The 21,389-nt window shown below is 48.5% G+C and overlaps 1 protein-coding gene across 1 annotated transcript in view; it reads right to left on the bottom strand.

Annotated features, from left to right (window-relative positions):
• LOC137438947 (desmoplakin) overlaps positions 1-21,389 on the bottom strand; it is a 68,352-nt gene that overhangs the window by 9,373 nt on the left and 37,590 nt on the right. The window contains exons 13-19 of the mRNA XM_068134441.2: positions 20,858-20,984; positions 20,442-20,646; positions 19,802-19,965; positions 14,424-14,572; positions 7,120-7,258; positions 6,679-6,872; positions 1,720-1,882 (exon numbers count right to left, since the gene is read on the bottom strand). Coding sequence (XP_067990542.2) covers positions 1,720-1,882; positions 6,679-6,872; positions 7,120-7,258; positions 14,424-14,572; positions 19,802-19,965; positions 20,442-20,646; positions 20,858-20,984 — 1,141 coding nt within the window. The remainder of the gene's footprint in view (positions 1-1,719; positions 1,883-6,678; positions 6,873-7,119; positions 7,259-14,423; positions 14,573-19,801; positions 19,966-20,441; positions 20,647-20,857; positions 20,985-21,389) is intronic.

Below are 21,389 nucleotides of genomic sequence, written 5' to 3'. Positions count from 1 at the left end.
GAGAACGAATCAATATAAATCCCCAAGACCAGGGACACTACACCAATGGCTTTAAGAAAATGGTGGGACTGAGTCAATCGGACAGGTATAGGTTTTGCAAGGTAGAAACAGAAAGTACGAGCCACCTCCTATCAGGATGTAAAAAAAACTCATGTCAGAACAGCTATACAACAGAAGGCACAACAAAGTATTTCGAGTAATCCACTGGCACATCTGCAAAAAGTTCAATATTCTAGTTCCATAAACCTGGAAACTTGAACCAAAAGTAATCACTGAAAAGGAATAAACGCTCACGAATGACCGAATGATCCCCTCCAGTGTGAACATAGAAAACAAAGCTTTGCGACCGGATATAGTTCTGAGGTCCTAAAAATAAAATAGGGCATTTTAATGGAGGAGTCATTACCCAGCGATTTTACCTAAACAATGCAGAAATCAAGAAAATGACCAATACCAAGACCTCAAGAATGAAGTGAAAAAATATTGGAAGCAGAAGAGCACAAAAACTGTACCATTGATAATAATTGGAGAATGGAAATGATAAAAAGGAACATTATGGAGATCTTAAAATCCATCCCTGAGAATATTAAAACAAACAAGCTGCAGTTGGAAGTTGTCCAAGGCTCAGTGACGATCCTTAAAAGAGCCCTCGGAACAAAACATTGAGGACAAGAAAACTTCACAAAACTGGTCCATGAATCAAGATCCCTTACTCAAACAGAGGTGGGTACTTCGAGACCTGGGAGGACTCCATTCCACCTTCTGAAACCCACATATGGAGATAACAACCAATGACACATAGACACACTATTGTAAATAATTATGTTAACATAATATAAACTGGGTACAAAATGCAAGTAACACACGATAGAATCACATCTCATGTGTAAAAATGAAATGCTCCAGAGTACAACCACGTGATGATATAATATACTGTGATTGTTTTTCATGCAAGCTATGAGAAAATTACCTGCACAAGGACTATAAAAGTGCATGCGGTGAGATTTCATTGTGGTGTAGCGTATGTGTGGTGAATATTATGACTCTTGGGAAGGAAGTATCACATGACAAGTGTATAGAAATCAGTGTTGTCTGGTAAAGGCGACTCCATGTGGAGGATTGCAGCCCAACTCCATGTTTCAACAGAAGATGTATGTAGGACTATAGAGAGGATACATGGAACTGGTACTTCCTTGTTCTGCTAGACATGTGTTGAAGAACTTTAGCAAATCTACTGCACGCTACTTTTTGGTAGCAATCTTGTATTCTGAAGTTATGAGTCAACCGTCTGGCAAAAACCTTTGACATGCCAAGAAGTTTGTGTATAATCGTTTTAATAATTCAAACAGAAATGCCAAATTGTATTGTAATTCCTGCAACCTTGATTCGGCGGTCAGTCTCCATTGAACTACGCATAACAGACATTGTTCCTAGACTGGTCCTCCAGACCTGGTATCGTCTTCAATCAATTATCCGCTATGTTTAAACTCCTCGCTCGTCGTGTTACCATGGAATAATGCCATTCAATACTTCATGCCATTGGGTGGTTAGACTCATAGTCAGGATTAAGATATCTCAAATTAGATGTTCTCAACAATGGTAAGTCTCTTGGTAAGTGCTAAGTTAGGCCCGACAATAGCGCTTGAGGAATACAAGGTGAATTATCAGGTAGAACAAAATAACATGTGATATTGCAGCAAGTGGGACACATGAGCAAACCTTTAGCTCAGAGATGATGAGTTTGACTTCATCCATGTTGTTACCCTTCAAGCTCTGCGCTCTCTGTAACACCCCTGTGGCTTCGGCGTACCAGTTGTCGAGGAATCGCCGGTGTTGACGATGTTCTTCTAACGTTTTAGACAAGTCGTTCATTCGGTCCAACCTGCAGAAACAAAATGAGACATCTAATCTGCCTCCTCGGTGTGTCATGCAGCATCTAATTCGCTCACCAGGCCCTGGCTTCTACATATAAGGGAAGATATTGCAGTGTATCTTGTACGTGTTGTACGTATATTGTGTCCGTGTTGTACGTATACGTGTTGTACGTATATTGTGTCCCGACGAAGATTTTTCGGTGCAAATCTTTCATACCTGTATTGAAAATCGTGTTAATTCGTGTCGTGTCTTGAGGCCTTGTACAGTGTACACTGTACAACCTTGAGGCTTTGTTTTTCTCTCAGCGGTCCGTCGTTTGTGATCCAATAACTTTCGTTCTCTGTATTCCCAGTCTTTTCACCCATAGCCTACTTCCTTGTGTAAATCTCAACTCAAAAAAAAACAAAAAAAAAAACATTTCCTTCTCTGTTCTCATTCGTTTATTCATTCTTATTCGTTCGTTCGTTCTTCGACCACGTGTTTCTCCCCCATTTCCCCAGATAGTTTTCACTGTTATTAACCTTCAATGTTTACACTTTCCCCTCAAGTTATGTATTCCGTCATATTTTATAACACCTTTTTCTTCTTCTTCTTTAAAGGGCTGCTTTCGACTTGCTCACCAAATCAATTCATCCCCAAAAAAATATCCATCTCCTATAGTGCCTTTTTTCTACATTCCCTAAACTCTCCTGCACTCCATCCTCCATCCAGCGTCCTTAAACGTATTTTTAACTCGAAGGTCACAAGAAACTCATTTTGCAATAAATGTTCGTTTCCCATAAATCGTACACTTTCTAAAATCCAATCTCACCCCTCCCCTCCAAATCTTCCCCATCACCCCTCCCCTCCAAATCTTCCCCATCACCCATCCCTTTCAAATCTCCCCCCTTGCCCCCTCCCTCCTAAACTACCCCCTCACCCCTCCCCGTGAAGACGCCCCCTCGCCCCTCCCCTCCTAGACTCCTGCCTCACCCCTCCCCTCCAAATCTCCCCCATATCCCATCCCTTTCAAATCCCTCCCCTTGTCCCTTCCCTCCCAAACTCCCCCCTCACCCCTCCCCTTCAAATCTCCCCACCCTCATTGCTTCTCAATTTTCCCCCTCTCACTCCCCCTCCTCAAAGCGTCCTCCCCGCTTCTTCCCCCTTCCAACTCTCACCTCCATCTCCCCCAACCTTCTGCCTCGCTCTTCCCCCTCCTCAAATAACACCTCATTGTGCCTCACCCAATCACCATCAAACCTTTTGTCCGCCCCATCCTTCCCTTTCTCCGAGCTATTCTGAAATCTCTGACACACCTTCAACAGCTCTCCCTACCTCTTCCACCTCTTCCACATCTTACCCTACCCCTTCTCCCCCCTGTTCTGAATCTGATGCTCCCCCTTCCTCTTCATTAACGGTATGGACCTCAAACATCCGGGGCCTTCGTTCAAACTTAACTGATCTCTCCATACAGGTTGCTTCTGTCAAACCAGACGTGATCTGCTTAACAGAAACTTTCCTCCTTTATGATGTCTCTGATTCCTTAGTATCTCTCCCGGGCTACTCCCTCCTCCGGTATGATAGACCTGAGCCTCGTCCTGGAGGCGGGGTTGCTATCTTTATCAAAAACTCTCTTCCTCACTCACCCTGCACTGCACTCTCTCCACCTCACCCCCAGGAATACCTCTGGCTACGGCTTCCCCTTCGCTCCCACCTCTTGTTCATATGTGTGTTGTACCGTCCACCAAACAGTGATGACTCCATCTACATCTCGCTGTCTGATAATATGGACCAACTTCTATCTACTCATCCCAACTCTCTCTTCCTCATATGTGGTGATTTCAACTGTCATCATGCCAGTTGGCTGGGTGTGGGTACCTCTCTCACCAGCCATGGCTCCTCAGCAAAGGACTTCTGCGACTCACTGGGACTGACACAATCTGTCAATTTCCCGACCCGGATCTCAGTCAACGGAACATCTTCTCTTCTGGACTTTGTTATGACTAACTTCCCTGAAAATGTCTGCTGCTCTTCTTCTGCTCCAATCGGATCATCTGATCATGTCCTTGTTAAAGTGGACATCTCTCTGACGATCCTCAGGGAGCCTGCTCAGCGTCGACGAGTCTGGCATTTCACTCAGGCCAACTGGCACGGTCTTCAAGCAGCCATCAATCATCTGGACTGGTCTCCCATCTGTACCACCTCTGACATCAACTCATCCTGGGAATTCTTCCAAAGTAAATTGCTCTCTCTCATGCACCGATTTATCTCATCTCGTCTTCAGTTGTCATACCCTTCCTCCCGTCCATGGTACACGGAATCTTGTGGTGAGGCTGTTGCCCAGAAACAACTTGCCTTCGTCTCCTGGAAAGCAAATCCAACGGAAGGAAATCTCATTTCCTTTCACAAAGCCCGAAACAAGTGTGTGTCCACCCTCAGGAGAGCCAGGAAACAATATCTCTCCGTTCTCAAGACCGAACTCTCTTATCTGTCTCCCTCTTCCAAATCCTGGTGGCATCTGGTAAAATCCGTTTCTGGTGTTTGTTCCCCCTCCATCCCCTCCCTTACCTCAAATGGATACACAGCTGACTCCGCACATGAAAAAGCTGAATGCCTCAACTCTGTGTTTGCCTCTAAATCTTGTGTCCCAAACCCATCCCTCTCTGTACCCACCATACCCAGTCGTACCCTGCTGCTCCTGGACTCCGTGTCCTTTCCTCCTGACAAAGTGGAAAAGTTTCTGTCAACCCTCGACTCTGATTCTGCAACTGGACCCGACGGCATCAGCCCACGGGTCCTAAAATCCTGCTCTGCTGCTCTATCTCACCCTCTCTCTGTTGTCTTCACCCTCTCTTTTGCTCAAGGTCAACTGCCATCTGCTTGGAAATCAGCCAACATCACCGCTTTGCACAAAAAAGTTGCAAAAACAGATCCTAGCAACTACAGACCAATCAGCCTTCTCCCAATTATCAGCAAAGTCATGGAATCCATCATTGCTTTGGATATGAAATCTTTCCTCTTCTCCAATGGCTTGATCTCTGATCATCAATTTGGTTTCAGACCAGGTCACTCTACTCTGGACATGCTGCTTCTGCTGTCTCAACAATGGATGGAGGTCCTCAATGCCAAACAGGAAATTAGAGCTGTCTCCCTCGACATATCACGTGCCTTCGACACGGTCTGGCACCCCGCTCTGCTCACCAAACTCTCCTCCTTTGGTATCCATGGAAATCTCCACGCATGGCTGGCGGACTTCCTCTCTAGTCGTCGTCAACGTGTGGCCCTGAATGGGTTTCTCTCATCTCCTCTTCCTGTTCAGGCTGGAGTTCCCCAAGGCAGTGTTCTGGGCCCCGTGCTTTTTCTGGTCTTCATCAATGATCTCTCTGACTCTCTTGAAAATCCTCTCTATCTCTTTGCTAATGACTCCACTCTCTGCCGCTCCATTCCTCTTCCCTCAGATCGGCAGTCTGCAGCCTCCTCACTCTCTGAAGACTTGCACAAAATCACAGACTGGTCAAACAAGTGGAACATGTCTTTCAATCCTGACAAATCTCACACTCTTACTATGTCTCTCCGAAAAGATCGACTGGACAACCCTCCCATCTACTTTCTCAACAATCCTCTTCAAGAAGTTCTGTCGCTCAAGCTTTTGGGTCTCATTATCTGCCATGATCTTTCTTGGGAAAACCACATTTCCAAGCTGGCCTCCAAAGCCAGTCGCCGACTGGGCATCCTCCGTCGTGCGAAGTCCTTCCTCGGCACATGAGCTCCTCACCACATACAAGGCTTTCATCCGCAGCTCAATGGAATACTGTTCTCCCCTATGGGCCGGTGCTCCTGCCTCACACCTAGCTCGGCTTCACGCTGTTGAAACCAAAGCTTTCAGAATTATTGGAATCTCCCGCGATGAAGCTATCTCTGAGGTCCTTTCACTCACTCACCGCAGGCAGGTAGGTGGTCTTTCTGTCTTCTACCGACTCCTCTCCGGCCTTGCACCCCCAGCTCTCTCTGTGCTCTGTCCCCCAAATATTCCTACAGGTCGCACAAGATCTGCCAGCAACCCTCTGATGGTTAAACTGCCGAAATCTCGGCTCTCTGCTCACCTTCACGCTTTCATTCCTCTTTTCTCCCGCCTCTGGAACAAACTCCCTCACTCCCTTCAATCCCACTCCTCCCTCCAGGTCTTTAAAACAGCTGTTCACCACCATCTCTTATCTTCCCCCATCCAAAACCTTGATCTTTTCTACCCCCGCTAATTCACCCCAGATCCACCTTGTTTGAAATTCCAACTTCTTTCCTGGAAGTCCTGGCAGTGTCCATATGTTTTATACCTCTCCCACCGCCCCCTTCCCATGCCCCCCCCCCCCAAAGCCCTCGCCCTCTCTCAGATCTCTCGATGTCTCCATGTCTCTCGGTCCCTGCTCTCAAATGTTGTGTTTGTGTCCTTCCCCCTCTCTCCCTATCTTGTCTACCGCTCCCGATGTTATATGTTTTATGTGTCGGTTTGTCTTTTTGTGTGATTAATGTTAGCTCTTTCACGAGCCTCGATCTTGTATCCAAAAAAAAAAAAAAAAAAAAAAAAGATGTCCCTGATGGTATTTAAAACAAATAAAAATACCTTGTGACCTCTACAGGAAACAATTTATATCTTTCTCTTGAAATCTTTTTTTTTTTTTTACTGATATAAATTGTTCGATTCTAAATTGGCATCAATCAACTCAAGGTAATTCCCATCCAGGTAGATTCTGTTTGTTTTGAATCTTGAGGGTTTTCTTCTTCCCCGACACAAGTAACATACTCACCTGTTTTGAGACTCTCACATACCTGGTGCTTATATGTTGCTGCATGGCATCCCAACGTTGCTCAAGCTTCTGAGCTTGCTGCCCATAATTCTGTACATCAGGGTAATGCAGATTCATGGCCCTCACGAGCTCTTCGTCAGCCTGCCATGCTTTCTGCCATTGTTCACGCATGGTCCGTATCGCTCGCCCTCGCTGGTCCATTTCCAGGTGCCATTGCTAGTTAAAGGATGTTTAATACAAGGGTTAGGATTGTAAAGATGAAGGAGAGAAAGAAGATCAGTATGGAACTGGCACTTCAGAAGAATGACATTCTTGATCGGGGTCCTGAAGCAGCAAAGCCCAATATAAAAATGTAAAGGTAGCTTAGGTTGTAAAAGTAGCATAAATCAAAGGTGCAGATGAAAAAAAAAAGTTGGAATGCATGTTGGGTTAGGAAGGTGTAGTGCTGAGGTTACGTTCAGACCTTTAGAAGTTGAGTGTGAGCATGCACACTCTCAGCACTGGTCACCACCAGCTCTCCACGAGCCAACTTTAGCTCGTACGCCTTCGTGAGAGCTTCCACGTCCAGAAAGCTGTTCACTGCACTATCGATGACCTTCATGCTGCAGGGCGAGCATAAGATGGATAGGTTGGGGGTAACTGGACTCAAGATGTAAACTGGAGTAAAACGTTTGGAGAATGTACCCTTTCATCCTGTCCAATCCTGTCCTGTCCTGTCCTGGACATTTCATCCTGTCCATCTATCAACAGTGTTGAGAAGCATTTCCTTATAAATACATACCCGCACTCTAATTTCATGAATGGCATCTGGAAAAGCCTTCATGGTTCCAGGATACTAACATCTGAGCAACAAGGGCTACAGAGAGCACAAACTCCAGATTGTGAATGGCAAGTTAGTGGAAACAGTGAGGCTATTCATCCCTGATCAATACAATAATCCCCCAGGAAGTCGATTGGTTAATCCGCCATTACACTGATTCGTGAAGAGAAATGACGCTGGTAAAGCGCGGCGTTACGCGCGCTGCTTGTGAGCAAGGAGGAAGCGGACAAGCGGTAACATATAAATGTCTTTATTGTAAGACTACACTGTAACACTGAACTCCTCCGGGCTGATCGCCCGGTGTATATCATGAGGCCACGCCTACCCCTCGGGCGTGGCCACCGCCCACTTCGTGCGTGGAATGATGTCACCACGCCAGTGGGCTTTTGTGTCCGCCACACGCGCCCCCCCCAGAATTCCCGCGCACCTGGAGGGCCAGTTTGCGGGGCAGACGAATGACCCGGCCGAAGCGCCCCCTGGCGATCGGCGGCGTCCGGGGTGCAGGGATACCAGGTGGGATGCCCCTGGCTGCCCCTGGGATGGGTGCAGGACCGGGGGGCGCCGTGGCGGCGGGGCTGGGCGGTGCCGGGGGTCCGCCCGCAGGAGGGCGGCCCCGACGTGGGGGTCGGGCCACTGGCGGTGGATGGTCCACATCGAGGTGGGCCGGCTTGAGGCGGTCTACCGAAACGCGGTCAGGAGTACCGCCGATGTCCAGGGTGAAGTGCTTCGCCCCGGTCTCCAGCACGCGGAAAGGCCCGTCGTACGGGGGCCGCAGTGGTGTCCGATGGGCATCGTGGCGGACGAAGACGTACTCCGCCGTGCGAAGCTCCGGGGCGACGTGCGTCGGTGGGTGCCCGTGGCATGCCGTTGGCACCGGGGCGAACCTCTGGGCGGTCTCTTGCAGAGCGGAGCGCTGCTGTGCCGCGGACCATGGTGCCGTGGAGTCGGGGAGGAACTCGCCCGGCACCCGCAGCGGTTGCCCGAAGACCAACTCCGCCGCGGATGCGCGCAGGTCCTCCTTGGGCGCCGTCCGGAGGCCCAGCAGGACCCAGGGGAGCCTGTCGACCCAGCCGCCGTCGCGGAGGGTGGCCCGGAGCGCGGCCTTCAATGAGCGGTGAAATCGCTCACACAGGCCGTTAGCCTGGGGGTGGTAGGCCGTGGTTCGGTGCAGCCGGACCCCGAGCCCCTGCGCAACCGCCCCCCAGAGCTCCGAGGTGAACTGGGGGCCGCGGTCGGATGAGATGTCTGAGGGGGCGCCGAACCGGGCGACCCAGGTGGCGATGAAAGCCTGCGCGACATCGGCCGCCGTTGTCGACACCAAGGGCACGGCCTCCGGCCACCGGGTGGTGCGGTCCACCATGGTGAGGACGTAGGTGAAACCCCGCGAGGGGGGCAGAGGTCCCACCAGGTCCACGTGGACGTGGTCAAACCGGCGTTCCGGCACCGTGAACGGGGCCAACGGGGCCTGGGTGTGCCGGTGCACCTTGGCGCGCTGGCACGCGAGGCACGTCCTGGCCCAGCCACGGACGGCCTTCCGGAGGCCATGCCAGACGAACTTGTCGGCGATCAGCCTTTGGGAGGCCCTCGCGCCCGGGTGGGACAGGCCGTGGATGGCGTCAAACACCTGGCGCTGCCAGCCCGCGGGCACAATGGGGCGAGGACGCCCGAGGGAGACGTCGCACAAGAGGGCCGCGCCCGCGCCGTCGAACGGCACCTCGGTGACGCGGAGGCCCGTGACGGCGGTCCGCAAGGCCTGGACGTCGGGGTCAGCGGCCTGGTCCGCTGCCATCCGGGCATAGTCGATGCCGAGGTGGACTGCGTGGGCGACGGCCCGGGAAAGGCAATCCGCAACCGGGTTGTCCTTCCCCGCGACGTGCTGGATGTCCGTCGTGTACTCGGACACGGCCGAGAGGTGACGCTGCTGCCGGGCCGACCACTGCTCGGTGACCTTGCCCATCGCGAAGATCAGCAGCTTGTGGTCGACGAAGGCAGTGAACGCCCGGCCCTCGAGCAGATGGCGGAAGTGCCTGACCGCCAAGTGAAGTCCGAGCAACTCGCGGTCGAAGGTACTGTAATGGCGTTCGGGCGGGCGAAGCTGCCGGCTAAAGAACGCCAGCGGTTGCCAAGCTCCACGCACCCATTGCTCGTGCACCGCGCCCACCGCGTAGTCCAAGGCATCGGTGGTGAGGGCGATCGGTGCATCGGGCGCCGGGTGCGCGAGCATGGTGGCGTTAGCCAAAGCGAGCTTCGCGCCCGTGAACGCCGTGTCCATCTGCTCGGTCCAGGTAACGTCGCCTTTGCCCGGCTTACCTCAGAGAGCTTCGTGCAGGGGGCGCAGGAGCTGGGCGATACGGGGCAGGAACCGATGGTAAAAGTTCACCATGCCCAGGAACTCCTGCAGCCCTCTGATCGTGCGGGGGCGCGGAAACCCCTTCACCGCCTCCACCTTGGCCGGCAGGGGGACGGCTCCGTGCCTGGTGACACGGTGCCCCAGAAAATCGATTGTGGCGGCGCCGAACCGGCACTTTGCGGGGTTCACAATCAGGCCATGCTGGCCCAGGCGTTCGAAGAGCGTGCGGAGGTGGCGTAGGTGCTCTTCGCGGGACGCGCTGGCGACGAGGATATCGTCCAGGTAGACGTAGACAAAATCCAAGTCGCGCAGGACGCTGTCCATCAGTCGCTGGAACGCCTGAGCCGCATTCTTCAGACCGAAGGGCATGCGCAGGAACTCGAAGAGTCTGAATGGCGTGATGACCGCCGTCTTCGGGACGTCCTCCGGCCTGACGGGGACCTGATGGTAGCCGCGTATGAGGTCCACCTTCGAGAAGAAGGACCTGCCCGCCAAACGGGCGGAAAAGTCCTGAATGTGGGGGACGGGGTAGCGGTCGGGAGTCGTGGCGTCATTGAGACGGCGATAGTCCCCGCACGGTCGCCATCCCCCGCCGGGCTTCGGCACAATGTGCAGCGGCGACGCCCAAGCGCTCTCTGAGCGCCGAACGATGCCGAGTCGCTCCAGGGTAGCGAACTCCGCTTTTGCCACCGCCAGCTTCGTCGGCTCGAGGCGGCGTGCCCGGGCGTAGACCGGTGGCCCGACGGTGGGGATGTGATGGGCCACCCCGTGCTTGACGGCCCCCGCCGAGAAGGTGGGCCGCGTGAGGGCCAGGAAGCCGGCGAGGAGGCGGGTGAATGCGTCCGCTGCCGGAAGCGTACAGACCAACGTGGCCGGAACCGAATCGTTCGGCAAGCCGCTTGGCAAGCCGCTCGTTGAGCTGGGCAACGCACATGCGAGCGAGCTGAACGTCTCGGCCTGGCCAAGCCGTCTGCGCTTGACGTCGACCAGGAGCCCATTAGCGCACAGGAAGTCCGCGCCAAGCAGTGCCATGGGCACGTCGGCGGTGACGAACGTCCATCGGAAAACCTGCCCTCCAAACCGCAGAGAGAGGCAGCGTTTTCCGTACGTACGGATGGGCGTCCCGTTCGCGGCAAGCAGCGCGGGGCCCCCACCCGCGGCGTGCTTGTCTGACGTGCCGGCGGGAATGACACTCACCTGTGCTCCCGTGTCGCACAGGTAACGGCGCCCGGAGAAGGTGTCCGTTATGAACAGCAGGCTGCTCGAACGGCCGGCGCTCATCGCCACAATTGAGCGCCGGCCCGGGCGTTTCCCGACCCGTTGAAGGAGCACGGCGGATGACACCGCCGAGCTTCGTGGCCGAACTTGGCGTGGAACCAGCACCAGGTGGTGGAGCTGGAGGAGCGCGGCTGGCTCCGCCAGGCCGGTGGAGTCGACGGGTTTCCCCGCGGTGGTGGTTTTCGCCGCGGCGGTGGGCGGGGCGTGGCGGCGTTCACGAGGTGCGTATCAGCATGCTGCTGAACCACAGCGTGCTGTAGAAGATGATGCTGTGGAACATCAGCGTGCTGTAGAAGATGATGCTGTGGAACATCAGCGTGCTGTAGAAGATGATGCTGTGGAACATCAGCGTGCTGTAGAAGATGATGCTGTGGAACATCAGCGTCGAAGGCCGTGACGGCCACGCCAACGCTCGCCCGCGTGTCCGAAGCGGCGAAGTACTTGTCCGCCTCGGCCGCCAATGCTCGGGGTTCCGTTAGCCCGGTCCCGGCCAACGCGAGGCGAACCTGCGCTGGAAGTTGGCGACGGAAAAGCGCCCGGAATAGCGAACCGGGGGCTTCGTCGCCCAACAGTGACAGCATATGGTCCATTCGGACCGACGGGCGCGTCTCACCGAGCTCGGGGAGATCCAGGAGGCGATCGGCCCGTGCGTCGTCCGTGAGGCCGAACGTGGCTAGGAGTAGCCGCTTGAGTGCCTCGTACTTGTGGCCGTCCGGTGGGTGGCGAAGGACGGACACAACTCGAGCGGCCGTGCCGGGCCCGAGGGAGGCGACGACATGGCAGTAGCGCAGGTCGTCGTTGGTGAGGCGCCGAAGCTGAAATTGGGCTTCGGCCTGGACGAACCAGACTTCGGCCTGAGCCTCCCAAAATTCCGGAAGTTTGACGAAGGCGGCCATGGCGATGGCGTCGCGTGTGGAAGGATCGCTCCGGCAGATCCAACGTCGAGGGTCACCAGTAAAGCGCGGCGTTACGCGCGCTGCTTGTGAGCAAGGAGGAAGCGGACAAGCGGTAACATATAAATGTCTTTATTGTAAGACTACACTGTAACACTGAACTCCTCCGGGCTGGTCGCCCGGTGTATATCATGAGGCCACGCCTACCCCTCGGGCGTGGCCACCGCCCACTTCGTGCGTGGAATGATGTCACCACGCCAGTGGGCTTTTGTGTCCGCCACACTGGTAAGCCACGAATGCACCTTGATGAGGACAAACTTTTTTATTCGAAACAAGTCCATGCTAGGCGCCATGATGGAATCTCTCTCTGGTGAGCAATGGTCTTGACTGTGATGCAGAGCACGTTACAAAGACACACAGGTTGGGTAAAAAAAATGGAACGTGAACACCTTTTCAATTCATTCATCTTGACAGTAGTTTTAGGTTGAGTTGACGATTTCAGCATTTTGCTTTTGTTTTATTGCAAAGATAACGATGTTTGATTGGTCTGCCCCAATCACAAAGGCATATGGATGACGGGAATTCAAAACCTCTTCCATGCATATGTTTGGCATTTGCCCTTTTTGTAAAAGTGTGTATGACCTTATGCCAAAAGCTTCAATTGTGTATCTGAATGGTTCCTGATCGAAGTTTGTTCTGCTCGTTCAGGTTCGAGCTTTTCCCACAAGACATAGTCCTCATTAATGAGACCATGCGCGTCCCATTCAGGCTCATTGGTGGCCGGTTTTATTTTTATTTTTTTGTATACAAGGTTGAGGCTAGTGTAAGAGCTAACATTAATAACAAAAAGCGTTATGCCTAGGTCCCCGTTGAAGTGATGTGAGTTGACAAAGTGGAAGACGCAAGGCGGCCATCTTGGATTTTGACGTGGCAACCCAATTTTTCAATAGCGTTCTTCCTTATGCGTAGATACACACACACACCAGATTAGAAGTTAGTAGTTCGTTTATTTTTCACGATATTTCGCTCACAAGGTTCAGACATATATATGGTGACGGCCATCTTGGATTTTGACGTGGCGACCCAATTTTCAACAGCGTTCTTCCTTATACGTAGATACACACACACACCAGATTAGAAGTTAGTAGTTCGTTTATTTTGCACGATATTTCGCTCACAAGGTTCAGACATACATGGCGTCAGACATACATGGCGGCGGCCATCTTGGATTTTGACGTGGGTTGCACCCACACACCAAATTAGAATTCGGTCCTTCGCTTACGCACGCATGCACGTTCGCACGCATGCACGGACGGATGCACGCACAGACACACGGACGGAGGGGAAAACCATAGTCCCCCTTTCGCTCCGCGGTGCGACGGGGGACAAAAAGGCACACTGACACATAAGACAAAAGATAAAGGGAGCGGGACACAAGATGGGGAGAGGGGGAAGAACACAAGTACAAGGGACAAACGAAACAAAAGCACGGGAAGAGGAGGGAGCACACAAGTACAACATTTGAGAGCAGGGACATCGGGAGATCTGTGGGAGGGAAAGGGCTTGGGGGGAGGAGGCATGGGAAGGAGGAGGGCGGTGGGAGAGGTATAAAACACATGCGAGAGGTATAAAACACATGCCCAGGAAAGAAGTCGGTATTTCAAAAAAGTGGATCTGGGGTGAATTAACGGGGGTAGAAAAGATCAAGGTTTTGTATGTGGGAAGATAAGAGATGGTGGTGAACAGCTGTTTTAAAGACCTGGAGGGAGGAGTGAGATTGAAGAGAGTGAGGGAGTTTGTTCCAGAGGCGGGAAAAAAGAGGAATGAAGGAGTGAAGGTGAGCAGAGAGTCTTGATTTTGGCAGTTTAACCATAAGAGGGTTGCAGGGAGATCTTGTGCGACCTGTAGGAATATTTGGGGGCAGAGCATAGACAGAGCTGGGGGGGTAATAGAGACAGGTTGCCCCAAGTAATTAAACCTGTGTAGTGAATTTGGTACATCTCTACAAACCCTTCCTATATATTCAATGAGTGCTTGTTATATCATGTTTCTTGTTTCTAGGTTATAACTCATCTTGCTCTTACAATTTGTTTTGTTGTTTCGTGCTTTTGTTTCGTTTGTTTCAGCACTTCTTCATTCAGTTCAATAAAGCCATGTTTGGATCTCGGCCTTTACCAACTTCAAGCTGGCAATGAAGATGATCATCAGCTGTATTAATGAGGTGAGATTGGAATTTTTGCTTCATTACCTACTCTGCAGTCATGCATTTAGCCTTGTGGTGTGTATATTTGTCCGTACCTACTAGACCCAGATTTAAACCTTCCCTGAATTCACCCATCAGAACTTGTATACATACTCTGAGCTTTCATTAAAAAAAAAACGTTTTTTTGTCATAAACTCAATTTGAATGAAGTTGTGTTGCTCACTGTCTTAAGCTTCTGTCCGTATTATCTTGTAATGTTTGCAGCCTTGTGGACATGTTCCCTACGCAGGTTCTCTGAGTAATGGATAAGTTCTTCTCCTGGCCTGCTGCCTCCAAATCAGCACCGGTGAGGCTGCACTGCCGAATGATTTGCTGTCGGGATCAGGGGAGGTCGAGAGGTTAATGGAGTAGTATTAGATGGTGTTTTCAGAGGGAAATAGGAAAGGATTATGTAATGCACATCATTGTGGTGGCAACCTGAACGTTATCACTGGAGCAATTTCAGTTAATCATCTTTCTCCATTGGGTAATGTTTTAAAGTCTTACCTTTAGTGTACATGGAGTTATCAAAGGCTTTCAAGCTAACTAAGAAGTAACCATATCAGATTCCATGAAGTACAGTACTGAATTCACAAAACGGTGATTGGGGAGGGGGGACGTTTGTAATACGGACTACATTTGTATATAATGGAGCAAGTGTATGTTTGTTTGCATGTACAGTCGTGGCCAAAACATTGGCACCCTTACACCTTTTTCAAATAACTCACAATCTTCTCGAAAAATAAGTTTAAATTAACAAAAGTATTTGGTCTCCAATTCTACTGTATATTTCACTGTTAATATTACAGAACCTTTGTTTTTGATTCAGAACTTAATACATCCTTTTAAATCAGAAAATCAAAAGAAATGGCATTGACAAAATTATTGACACCCGAGACTTAATATTTGGTAGCACAGATTTTGGACAAAATAAGTGCAGTCAAGCGCTTCCTATAGCCATGAATGAGCTTCCTACACCTCTCCACTGGCAGTTTGGCCCATTCTTCTTGTGCAAACTGCTCCACTCCTCTCAGATTTGAAGGGTTCTTTCTCCCAGCTGCTGTTTTCAGATCTCCCCACAGGTGTTCAATGGGATTTACATCTGGACTCATTGCTGACCACTTCAGAACAGTCCATCGTTTTGTCTTGAACCTTCCTGGGTGCTTTTTGAAGTGTTTGGGGTCATTGTCGTGCTGCAACACCTATGACCTACGACAGAGACCCAGCTTTCTCACACTGGGTTCAACATTGCGCTCCAAAATACCTTGGTAATCTCCTCATTTCATGATGCCATGAACACATTCAAGGCACCCCAAAGAGGCAACACAGCAACCCCAAAACATCGTTGAACCTCCTCCATGTTTGACTGTAGGGAAGGTGTTCTTTTCTTTGAAGGCTTCATTTTGTTTTCTGCAAACATAGAGATGATGTGCTTTACAAAAAAGCTCTAATTTGGTCTTATCTGTCCACATGACCTTCTCCCAGAAGGATTTTGGCTTGTTCAGGTGTGTTTTGACAAACTCCAGTCGGGCTTTCTCAGCAATGGGGTCCTCCTGGGTCTCCTACCACAGAACCCCGTTTCTTTTAGTTGGCGACGGATGGTGTGAGTTGAAGCTGTCGTACCTTGTGTCTGAAGGTCAGCTTGAATCTGTTTAGCAGTTGATCGAGGTGCTTTCTCCACCATCAGAATAATCCTTCACTGCAATCTTCGATCAAGTTTTCTGTTGCAGCCATGTCCAGGGAGTTTGGCTGCAGTGCCATGGGCCTTAACCTTCCTGATAACATTGCGTACGGTGGACACAGGAACATCAAGGTCTCTGGAGATGGAATTGTAGCCTTGAGATTGTCCATGCTTGGCTACAATCTTGTGTCTGACCTCCTCAGACAATTCTCTGGTTTTCTTTCTTTTCTCCATGCTCATTGCGGTACACACAGTGACACAAAACAGCAGAGTTACGCCTTTTCTCCCTTCAAACTGGTTGAATGAGTGATTTTTATATTGCAGGCAACTGCAACTCACCAATTCCAAAGTAAACGAGAATCACCTGCTTGAAATCGAATTATTTCTAACTTCTAAAAGGTGACAATAATATTGTCTGGGCCATGTTAGGATTTCTGTGTGGAATAAGCTAAGATTTAGTAATTTTTTCAGCTTTTTTGTTTTGCTCCACTGAAAACCAAAGAAATACATCTGTGGATACCAAAATATTTTAACATTTCTACAATTTTCTGGAAGAAATGGTGCATTATTTGAAAAAGTGCAAGGGTGCCAATATTTTTGGCCACGACTGCATGTATGTATGCATGTATGTATGTATGTACCATCTACTCCTCTGAGAGGATTTGATCTAGGAAGCTGAAACTTTCAGGGATTAATGAGGGCACTGTGAGGATGTGGATGTGCAGGTTTCGTTTGATTCCATCAAGTTTTGAAAAAAAGAATTTTTTCCCATCTTGACATGTTGTTCCTTTGGCGGGAGGGTAGGTGCAAATTGGAATTATACGAGCTATGTTACGACAATGTATTATATATGCACATAAGCAGTATGCATGTTTCCGCTTCATAAACGTAACCTGGGTTCATTTTATTTTCGGGAGCAATCAAGGCAGCGATATGCTGCCTATACACTGCCCAAATAAAGGGGCATGTCAGGAGAACGTGTTGCATGCTTGGAAGAAGATCGCCTGTTAGGTGAGTAATCTGCTATGGTACTAATCTATCTATAATTCCAGTAATCTCTGTGTGTATGTTTGTATGTTTGTATGTTTGTATGTTTGTATGTCTGTGACCGCTGTTTCTCGACAACCACGGGTCCGATATACTTTAAACTTGCCAGGTATATTGCTGGGGACCCGAGGATGTGCCTTTTCAAGGTTTCATATTAATCGGACAAGTAGTTACCGAGCTATGTCCAAAAAACGATTCAACCAATCAGAGAGCAGCGAGCTATCACGTGTGCCGAACGTGGCGAACAGACTCTGCCTCGGACGGCACATTTGAGAGCGTATTCATTTATTTCACGTTGGAAAACTATGTTGCCGTTAAACTATGTTTTAAAACTAATTAAAACTAATTTGCGATTCATCGTAACTGCGATTTGCGACCTTCCGGACAGTCAAATGAGGACGTCACTTCCGGACTTACGGATAGTCATAGTGACGCTGAACGTGGTGAGCAGACGCTGCCTCGGACGGCACATTTGAGAGCGTATTCATTTATTTGATGTTGCAATCTGTGTTGATTGTTGTAAGGTACGATCGATTGTAGTACATACATATTTATATTTTGTACATATTCATTACGGGCACGTCACGGGTACGGGTACGGTACTGGTACGGTTCCGGGTACGGTACGGTTACGGGTACGCCACGTACGGGCACGTCCTAGTAATCATAAAGATAATAACATGACCCCCTGGCAGCTCCCAGCAGCTGCTTCTAGTCTATATATGATGGAGCAATTGTATGTATGTATGTATGTATGTATGTATATATATGATGTACTACTCCAAGAGGATTTTGCCTAGAAAGCTGAAACTACTGCAAACATCATCTATATATATTTCTGTACTACAAACATCATCTATACATCCATACTGCAAACATCGTCTACATAACCGTACTGCGTACAAAGTTTACACAAAGTTTTGTATGGATTTATGATAATGTGTACAAGTACAGTGCCTTCAAAACGTATTCACACCCCTTGACTTTTTTACATTTTGTTGTGTTACAGCCTGAATTTAAAATGGATTCATTTAAGATTTCCTTTTTGTCACTGATCCAGATAATGTCAAAGTTAAATATTTTTTACAGAATTTTTTACAAATGATTAAAAATGAAAAGTTTAAATGGCTTGAGTCAATAATTATTCAACCCTTTGCTTTGACACTCCAAATTGAGCGCAGATGCATCCAATTACCTTTGATCATCCTTGAGATGTCTCTACAACTTGGTTGGAGTCCACCTTCAGTCAATTGAATTGATTGGACATTATTTGGAAAGAAACACACCTTTCTATATAAGGTCCCACAGTTGACAGTGCATGTCAGAGCAGAAACTCTACCATGAAGTCCAAGGAACTGTCCGTAGAACTCTGAGATAGAATTGTGAGGAGGCATAGAGCTGGGGAAGGGTATAAAACCATTTTTAAAGGGTTGAAAGTTCTCAAGAGCACAGTGAGCTCCAACATTGGGAAATGGAAAGGATATGGAATGACCCAGACTCTTCCTTGAGCTGGATGTCCAACCAAACTGAGCAACTGGGCAAGAAGGACATTGGTCAGGGAAGTGACAAAGAACCCAATGACCACACTGACAGAACAACAGAGTTCCTTGGCCGAGATGGGCGAACCTGTCATAAGGACAACAGTTTCTGCAGCACTTCACATATTTAGGCTTTATGGGGGAGTGGCCAGAGGGAATCCATTTCTGAGAAAAAGGAACAGGACAGCACACCTGGAGTTTGTTTGAAAAAAAAAAGCAAAGAAAAAAAAAGCAACCGAAACACTCTGAGAGCATGAGGTAAAAGATTACGTGGTCTGATGAGACGAAAATTGAACCCTTTGGCCTGAATGAAAAGTGCGACTTCTGGTGGAAACTGACATAACTCATCACCCATCTAACACCATCCCTACCATAAAGCATGGTGGTGGCAGCATCATGATATGGGGATGCTTTTCAGCGGCAGGGACCGGGAGACTTGTTAGGATAGAAGGAACAATGAATGGAGCCAAATACAGACAAATCCTTGAGGATAACCTGCTTCAGAGTGCAAAAGACCTTAAACTGTGGTGATTATTTATGTTCTAAAAGGACAATGACCTCAAGTATACAGCCAAAGCAACACTGGAATAGCTTCAGGACAAGAACCTGAAGGTCCTTCAGTGGTCCTGTCAAAGCCCAGACTTTAATCCCATTGAAAATTTGTGGAAAACATCAAGTTTGTTGTTCACCGACACTCCCCATACAACTTCACAGGGCTTGAGCAAATCTGCAAGGAAGAATGGGAGAAACTCCCCAAATCCAGATGTGCAAAACTGATACAGACATACCCAAGAAGACTCAATGCTGTAATCACTGCCAACGGGGCTTCTACAAATTAGTTACTCAGGGGTTGAATACTTATGTAAATTAGATATTTAGGGATTTCATTTTTTATTATTTTGTAAAATAATTCTAAAAAAAAAAGATTCCACTTTGACATTATGGGGTATTTTATGTAGATGATTGAAAAAATCTCAATTTAGTCCATTTTAAATTCAGGCTGTAACACAAAAAATGTGAAAAATGTCAAGGGGTGTGAATACTTTCTGAAGGCACTGCATGAAGGTTTTTTGGGATCTCTTCATATGGCTCACCAAATTCTGCATTGCATTTTGTTTAATGACTTTCTTGTTTATTTTCATTTCTACCAATTCCCCATGTTTCTTCAAAATGCATGAATACTGATTTTGAGTATTAAAATTAAATCTCAACACATCGTTAACAATATATAACCCCTACCCCTTCTCCATCCCCCAAAGCACAAATGTAGCACAAAACTTGAATATTGCCCACGTACTGAGAGCTGTGCCAGACGCTCCTCGCTGTGTGCCAATGGCCGTGCACTCTGCAATGGCGTCTTCACAACCATCATCATCTGTTGTTCAAGAGGGTCAAGACACGGCAGGTTAAGAGTGCCGTATTGAGGGTCAGGCTTCGGGCTTGATGTCGGCGGTTCAGAATCTGAAATTGGGCAGAAATAAATTTGAATGGAGTGCAAATTGGTTCTCATACAAAGCACATCATTTGCACTTACTGGCATTGGCATTTAATTTGAACTGCCAATCTCCTTAAAATTCAGGTTCTTAGACATTTAGTTCAACAGAAACGTCATCGCACCACGCTGTCGTACAACACATGACGCACTGTTTGCTGCCGTGCTTGACACACTTTGCTTTGCACAGCTGTGATGTCACTTGACACAAGTTGCTACTTCTGTGCCATACCTTTAGCAATCTGTCATATTTTTAAAAGGTTTTTCGTATGGCTCGGCTAGGGTTTGATCCACTAACCTACCAGACTCAGAGAGGAAGTTCTCACCATTATGCCACCGATTAGAATAAAATTCTGGTCCTTTTACAATTAGAAGAATACAATTCAGGTAAGCATTGAGGCATCCTTGTGTACTGCTGTTTTTGTTGGTGTTTTGCGGTAAGAACCGTTGTTTGGAGGTACGGTGGTTCCAGTTGTGGCAATTGTTTTGATGATGTAATCTCGTTTCTTGATGCAGGCATTGTAATCTTTCTTCAGCCGAGACAGCTCTTCAGGAGAAAGATACTCTGTGTCTTGTGTCAGTCGGATAAACTCCTTGTAGTTGGATTCAAACTCGCTGACAATCTGGTCGAACTCAGTCTGGGAAGGGCACTGCAAACGGTATGGGTGGAAAGATCACTTGTAAAAATTGCTTTTCAGTGTTTATCATCTTCGTTTCAAATGTTGTACATTATACCGGTGTGGCACAGTATTGAACATATAATCGTTTGAATCATATACAAGTCAAATGAATCGTATAAAAGGGATGTTCTGAGATTTTGAATGGTGTACGTACAACCTGCTTGTACAAGTGTGATATTACCTTTGACACAGTCCATGACGTGATAATTTCAATGTCACGGAGGAGACACTGCCACATCATTGAGCAGCGTAGCCGAATGATCATGTTCTGGCACAGAGAAAAGTTCTGCTCCTGCATCATCTCGATACTGTGTGGGTATGCAGGGTGCATCAGACAAAATGAAGCACAGGTTGTACACAAACCTGTGCTAAGGCAGCCGGCTTTTATATTTTGGTGTCTTGGCTGAGCGACATTAACACCATTATTCGAGGGATTCTATATAACTTGGTATTGTTGAAATTTTATGTATTTATTAGCCTGTCCCAAGCTTTTGTAGGTAGTGTGTGTGTGTGTGTGCGTGCGTGCGTGCGTGCGTGCGCGCGTCCAGGCCGTAACATTTTTACCATTTGAGTTTTGTCATCAAATTTTCACCAAAGCTTTTTTATGATAATACGGAAAAGGCAAATTAATAATTAATAATTTTGGAGCAAATTAATAATTTTACCAAAGGTCAATGGTCAGCGTCACATAAAATCATCAATTTTCATCCGAT

This window comes from Myxine glutinosa, chromosome 13 (genome assembly GCF_964187855.1).
Source record: "Myxine glutinosa chromosome 13, kmMyxGlut1.1, whole genome shotgun sequence".
In the NCBI taxonomy this organism is placed as follows: Eukaryota; Metazoa; Chordata; class Myxini; order Myxiniformes; family Myxinidae; genus Myxine; species Myxine glutinosa.
The sequence above is the reverse complement of the archived record's forward strand: the minus strand, read 5'-3'. Positions and strand labels throughout refer to the sequence as shown.